This window comes from Austrofundulus limnaeus, unplaced genomic scaffold (assembly GCF_001266775.1).
Source record: "Austrofundulus limnaeus strain Quisiro unplaced genomic scaffold, Austrofundulus_limnaeus-1.0 Scaffold57, whole genome shotgun sequence".
Lineage (NCBI taxonomy): Eukaryota > Metazoa > Chordata > Actinopteri > Cyprinodontiformes > Rivulidae > Austrofundulus > Austrofundulus limnaeus.
This window is the reverse complement of record NW_013952459.1, coordinates 2296353-2303851: the sequence shown is the minus strand read 5'-3', so window position 1 is coordinate 2303851 and position 7499 is coordinate 2296353. Positions and strand designations below refer to the sequence as shown.

General features: G+C 38.3%; 1 protein-coding gene across 9 annotated transcripts in view; it reads left to right on the top strand.

The window, feature by feature from the left end:
- dnm1a (dynamin 1a) overlaps nt 1-7499 on the top strand; it is a gene marked incomplete at its 3' end in the record, with an annotated part of 47837 nt that overhangs the window by 5296 nt on the left and 35042 nt on the right. For all 9 annotated transcript variants that reach the window (XM_014009406.1, XM_014009405.1, XM_014009400.1 and 6 more), the window contains 4 exon segments: nt 4408-4481; nt 5412-5561; nt 5836-6039; nt 7242-7340. In XM_014009406.1, coding sequence (XP_013864860.1) covers nt 4408-4481; nt 5412-5561; nt 5836-6039; nt 7242-7340 — 527 coding nt within the window.

Genomic DNA, 7499 nt, shown 5'->3' with positions numbered 1-7499 from the left:
GTCTGGGCCTCCCTTCTGAAGCTGCTGCCCCCGCGACCCGACCCCGGATAGGCGGAAGAAAATGGATGGATGGATGGATGGATGGATATATATAATTTTGTTATATTTTTTTCAATATTTCTACTTGCAGTCTAAGCATCATTGCTTTCTCATTGGTTTACACTAACTTAAACGTAAAAAGAAGAAAAGAGAGAGAGAATATGAATCAGAGTACAATTGCTGTTTGATAGTTTTGTCAACCAGTTAGTATTATAGTTTCCCTTGAGTCTAATTATCACAGACTTCAGGTTTTTTGGGGAGCAGCAGCTGAGAGAAGCCTGTTCAGTATGAGTATCATCAACGTCATTTATGGAGAGATTTATTTGTCTTAAATGCAAGATAAAAATTTCAGAAAGTACTCTGAATGAAAAAGGTCTGATGAATCAGAAGAAAAACATGATAAAAAAGTAAGAGAGTCAAATATTCAGCAGCACTGTGTATTAAAGCTGCATCAGTTTGTGGAAAACCGGATGTATTTTAGCTTTTTTAAACAAAAGCTGTATTTATCTGATGCTTTAAGTTACAAACAGTTGTTTTTGGAGATCAGGATGTCTTGAAGAGGCACAGATCTAACCATGACGGTGTTTAAAACACAGTTACATAAAAAACTTGACATTGTTACCTGTTTATGTGGCTGAATATTCACAAACAGAATCAACTGTCCAGCATATTGATACATTTAATGCACTGTTTGCCACAATAAAGCTCAGTTTGATTTTTCAGCACCATGGACAGCTTCTCTATAACCTCATCAGCTCAAACTCTACAGGAACTGATCCACTCCGAAAGGATGAGATTTCTTTTCCTCAAAAACTATTTATGCACCGAGATACTCTCTCCAAGGATTTTTAAAGGCACAAAGAGCCAGATTTGTAACTTTTATTGTCAGTGAACGGAGTAAGAAGATACTGTAAAAGCACGAAGGATGTTCCGCTCCAACCCCCACATTTAGCTTATGAAATAAAGATACTATCATATGTTAAATAATCCTGAGGCAGGACAGATACATGTGTGAAAAGCGTCTTTATTCTGTTCATATTTCCTCAACATCAACAACCCCTTTGTTTTATTTTTTTAATATCAAGGACAATATTAAATAGAAAACATGAACAAGTAATTTTTTATAGTAACTGTAATGTTTTGTCTGCTTAGACTTGTTGAACAGATTTAAAGTTTTGAGGATTGTGTTTTATTTAAGGCAATTATTTTATTGCTTTTTTTAAACACGGTGACTCTGACATCATTTTGAAAGTTTCACCATAAGATATTAAGTCCCCTTTTTACTTACAGTGGGTAGATATGGTATTTTAGGTATGCTTAGATATTTCTACTACTTAATTTCAATTTATAGCCATGGAAAACACAGCTTTATACAACTTTATAAAACGCACAGACACAGAGAGGGAGAGGACATCATTCGTTCAGATGCTGCTACAGAGGATTAACACTAATCTGTGTTAGGGCCGCAGCTCGCCTTCAACACGCTCTCCAATTGGCAGAAGTTTAACCTCACATCCCATCATCCAGCAGCATTCAGGAGCCTCATTGGCTCAGTCTTCCTCCATGATTTACAGCAACATGTCTGTATCAGTGTGCATTATTCACCATCCAAAACAAATAAAAGAAAAACTACCTATAGTGGTAAAACAAAGAGCACATGTCTGGCGCTGTGCTGCAGTCGGGACTCATCACGCTGCTCGCATTAGAGGAGGATTAACTGAGGCTCAGCGCCCAACCGTGTCTGGGAATCGGAAGTGAGGTGATGCAGATATTCGTTTCCAGCAGAGAAACGTGTTGTATTGAACTATCAGAGATGTGAGAGTGTATAACAAGTGTAAAACAGAACACAATGCCATTTAAATATTAGTTAAAACACAGTGGGTTGTTTTGTGTAACTAAACAGGAAGCTGTGCAGTTTTTACACCTCTGGGCATCATAAAAAAGCCTCTTACTCAATGAAAAATATTTGCACATGCTTTCTGTGTGCGTTTACTGCATTGTATGTACCTGGAGTCTGCAGAAAAGGCAAATTTGTCCACTCTTTAATGAATAAAATCAACCCAGAGCCACAAAACCAACCTAACTGTTACAATAAAAACAATCAATGTAAAGTGCAACTAATAATGTGAAAAAATACCTGAATCATAAAAATGGATATCTTTCTACACCATTTGTGCAGATTCAGAAAGAAACCACTGCATGCACATTTACAACTGAGTCACTTTTGGAGTCAATCCAATTCAAGATGGCTGCTACAGCTTGACCAAAGCCAACGCAGGAATGGCTAAACCTCAGTGAGTTTTACAAATATTGGGCTAAAAGTTGGTGTTCGTAGCTGAGAGTCATACACACTACACACTTCTAGTGCTCACAGATCACTCAATATGCGATTGCACTTACTATTCTCAAGTTTTGACCAAAATGGCTGCAACTGTTTTTTTCTCTCAACATAAGATGATCTGAGTCTAAAACTCAGGCATGAAAAGGCTGCATGTTTCAGATGTTTCTTTGCTTTGAATGAATGAGTGAAGAACAGGCTTCTGTAGAGTTTGAAGACGTGCTGAGGAGCAGAATAACAACTAAAATGTGCAAGAAAAGGGCCCTCACCGCTGTAGACAAAATAAAATGTAAAACAGAGGTTGAGGAAAATCCTGTCTCTTAAGCAGACACAAAAAAATAATCCTTAAACAAGTGAATTTAAATTCTTTTTGGAGTCCTGTTCAACTGAAACAATGCAGCAGGTAAACATCATTATCACTGGATGTGTTTCCTAATTGTTTCACTAGGAGCTTGTAAAATGTAACCTTAGCTTTTCTATTTATTTTTTATTTCGGTCCTCTGTGTATCTCCACGGTCCGGTGAATTTGTGTGTGGTTTCCTCCCCCCCACCTCATGCTGGGAGATGTAACAAATAAGGGCGGAGCTAGATGTGGAAGAGATTAAATGATGAGTGATTTCATAAATGGAGGAAGTGGGGGGAAGATGATTTTCTATCCAGGCAGAGTATCCTGGCTCAGCAGGATGAGCTACTAGATTTTATTCAAAAAGAATAAACACTCTTCAGGCAGATAAATGTGGAAACTGTGACCGAGGCTTCTCCCCTCATGTGGAGGATCTGTGTGGGGTCAGTTTGAAGGAAAGACCATCTGTCTTCTCTGAAAGGTGTCCAAGTGGAGCACCATGCACGAACAGAAAGGACCAGCAGGTGCTGCAACATTTAAGAATTTCCTTGTGGTGTAACAAACACTGAAACATGTGCTCATTTTTGTAATTAGCACTGATAGAAGCTGTCAGACAGAAAACTGCAGATTCAGCATGTTTCCATCTCATCCCTGAATGACTGAACATTATTTCAGCTGGTTGAATAGAGGGCAGGGCGAGTGGCGACAGGATGCTGAGGTTGCATAAGCAGCGTGGAGAAAACAACATCCTGCACGCACGAAAATAAACAACATAAACGACCTGGCTGATGGATATTAAAATGCTTTTATTCAGCTCAAATACACGAAAACAGCTGCTGTTAGAAAATTATAAAACAAATAACCTGAAATAACCTTTTTATGTTTCGAAATCGAATTTTAAAAAGCTTTAAAACCTAATATTCTTTAACTGAAGTGGATTTTGTTTGTTCATGTCATGAAATTTTAATCAACTTAATGTGTTTATTTGTGTTTGTATTTTGTGTAAAACTTATGATTGTTCATAAACCTTACTTTTAAGAGTTTTCCTGTTTTTTATTATTTTGGACCTCTTTTTTTCTATCCCTTACATTTAGAAAAAAATGTAAGAAGCAGGAAGTCGTTGCTCCTATTTCATTCCAGCTTGTTATTGTTTAAAAACAATTAAATTTATAGTGGCCCTTGGATAGAGTGAGTTAAATTGTGGTTGGGTGAGAAGTATAAACAAAAATCCATCCGACACAAATCACATTAAACTCCAGCTAAGCAGACGTTTGAAGACAATCGTGGCAGAGATGAAACAGTTGCACCCTAAGTTTTCAACATTAATATTTTAAAACATTATAGTCAAGCCTTTTAGAAAAAATATGTTTTTTGGAGAGGTTACCTCCCAGAAAAATTCATTAAAAATTCCAACAACTCACTTTTACTCAACATTTTTACTTTTAATACTGAAATACGTTTTACATCAGAAATTTGCTTCTTAAGTACACAGAATATCAGCTACTTTAAGACTTTTACTCAAGTAGTATCCCTAAAGGAGACTTTAACTTTTACCAAAGTAATTCTATGGTAAGATACTTGTACTTTTACTCTAGTTTCAATATGAGGTACTTTATACAAGACTGCTTGTTTTTCTTTTTTTATTATTATTAATCATGCTCATCGTCTGTCTGTCTCTGTGTTGCAGGGATTTCCTTCCCCGTGGTTCTGGCATCGTGACCCGTCGACCTTTGGTTCTGCAGCTGATGACTGCCTCAACAGGTATAAAAAAAAAAAAAAAAAAAAAAAAACTGTTCATTTTCCGAGCTGCTGTTTCCACCATGAAATCAACATTTAAAACCCACTCAGCCTAATCCCTTCACAAATTCATTTGTTGAGGTTTAGGCAGCAGGTGATGATAGATTTTGTCAGTTTGGACGATGCAAAGGTTTGAATTTTTGTTTGTATTAATATTATATGCATTCTAAAAATTAGCGGTTGACTATCATCCTAAACACAACAGAAGTTGATACATGCATTAATGTTTTGTAGTTATAATACAAAAACCTCTAATTCAAAAAAATGTTTGCAGTCATTTAGAAAGCACATCTAACTGTTTTTATATGTTATACAATTAGACAAAACATGTTCTTTTACATCAGGGGTGTCCAAACATTTTGTCACATGGGCCAGAATCATAAAGTCAGAAGGACTTGAGGGCCAAAAATATTTTTCTTTTATCTGCTCAACAATAAACTAAGCATTGAATACTTTAAACAAATAAAGTAGTCAGATTTATTGCTGGAAATGGACGCATTAATTAATCTAGATCTGTTTTACGTCTATATATATTCTATTTCACTAATGCAAACAGGCAGATCGAAAGGCAGACTTGGTAAAAACCTCTAAAGTCAGAAGATGCCTTTTATCCTTTCCCTCCTGGAAATGCATCCCTCGACATCTTTTTCTCTCTGTTTCTCTCCGTAGATGGATGACAACTCCTTCATGTTGCCACACAATCTTCACAGTCATAGTGTTAATCAGAAAAAAAACAATCTGCCATATCTGAGACTTTCAGACAAAATACAATTGTTAAAAGTTAAAAAATCCTTTAAAGAAAAAGAGAGAGATGCAGTATTTGCTGCTCTAAAGAGCCTTAAAATCCACTTCCTGTATTCTGGACGTTGACTCTCTGTTTTCTGTCCGCTGTAGAATATGCTGAGTTCCTCCACTGCAAGGGCAAGAAGTTTATAGATTTTGACGAGGTTCGGCAGGAGATCGAGGCAGAGACCGACCGAGTCACGGGAGCCAACAAAGGCATCTCCCCCGTGCCCATCAACCTGCGTGTTTACTCACCTCATGGTGAGGCTCACAAAACTTGAACAACACTTTGGGATGATTTACAGGCTATTTTAATTCTGTGTTTAATGTAATTCTGATTTATCTGTCTGTCAGCAAAATATCTCATACAACACTAAATCGATTTTAATGAAACTTTCAGAAAATAATCATTGAACACACCCCTACAGTTGGTATCGCCCACCACCTAACCAACTCTAGGGGTGTGTTCAATCCCTAAAGCATTCCTTATAGGGTTTAATAGCGTCCTGATTTCTTTTTTTCTTCTTTTTGACAGTGTTGAACCTCACTTTGGTGGACCTGCCAGGGATGACGAAGGTCCCGGTGGGCGACCAGCCTGCAGACATCGAGTTCCAGATCAGAGAAATGTTGATGCAGTTTGTCACCAAGGAGAACTGCCTGATGCTGGCCGTGTCCCCGGCAAACTCCGATCTGGCCAACTCTGACGCTTTAAAGATCGCCAAAGAGGTCGACCCTCAGGGTGAGTGTATTCACACACACACATTGGTTTTTCCATCCTTGTGGAGACTTTGCATTGACTTTATTGACCAACATATAATGAACGAATGATGACTTGAAATTTTAGCGTATTGATATTAGCTACATTTACTGCTCCTATATGTTCCTTGTTTAGACTTTTAATTCTTCAGATGATGTTAACGTTATGTTCAGTTTAAAAAGCCCGCCAAACTACGCAAAACCCACCCACCAAAAAACACACACGCACACAAATACACACATACTGACACAAATTTAACAGAAATGTACGCTCAGGCGTAATATTTTTATTAATATACTGTAACTATGACTCATTTATTTTCTGCCCCCAAAAACTATTATTATATCACTCATTGTGTGTGTGTGTGCGCGCTTGTTTTGGCTACAGAGTGAGAACCATGTTAGGTTTTTAATCAACAAAGTGAGGTCATTTTTGGAAAGTGAGGACAGTTCCCCTGTTCTCACTTTGTTTGCAGCTCTGCTGTGCTTCACTAGTTAGGTTTAGAAGTGTGGTGTGAATTAAGTTTTGGTTCAGGTTAGGGTTAGCTATAGACCAGTAATAGTTTGTTTTAGGGAAAATGCCTGGGTCAGGCATAAATACAGTTACAAAAATGAATGGAAATCAATACAATGTCCTCAGTTTGATGCAAATACAAGGATGTGTGTGTGTGTGTGGGGGGGGGGGGTGCTTTATCATGGGGATCATTTTCCAGGAAGACACAGCCTTGTGGGGACCAAAGCCTAGTCCCTGCGGGTACAGATGCTGATTTTGGGTGAGGGGTTAGATTTAGGACCACGGTGTGATTTGAGTTTAGGCTAGATTTAGTGTCAGGTTTAGCCCGGTAAAAACCAGCCCCCTGTCCTACGCTTTGCTTCATGCAGAGGGTTAAGTTAAGTTAAGTTTCATGCTGTTTTCCTGAATTTATTCAAGTTTAAACGGAGCTAAACCGGCGCAGCTCCGTTGAAATCGATGGAGCTGCTACGAGACTTTGTACGAGCATCAGTGTCGGGCGGACAGAGTCACGTGACTTGCGTTCTAAAAATAGCCTGAGTGAAGGTCCCCGTTGAGCAGAACTGTGTAAGAAGTCAAGGGTCAAGAATTTTAACCACTGTATCAGATAATGTGATTATTAGAAATAACTTGGATTTGTCTTGTGTTTTGTTTCACGATTCTCTTTCTTGTAGGACTGAGGACAATTGGAGTGATCACCAAGCTGGACCTGATGGATGAGGGGACAGATGCTAAGGACATTCTGGAGAACAAGCTGCTTCCCCTCCGACGAGGTGAACACACACACACACACACACACACACACACACACACAAACACACACACACACACACACACACACATCTGGTTTTTAATAATCACAAAGCAGCCAGTTAATTAGCAGCACATTTATCAATTATCTTCTGACCAATTAGAGAGGAGCACACACACAC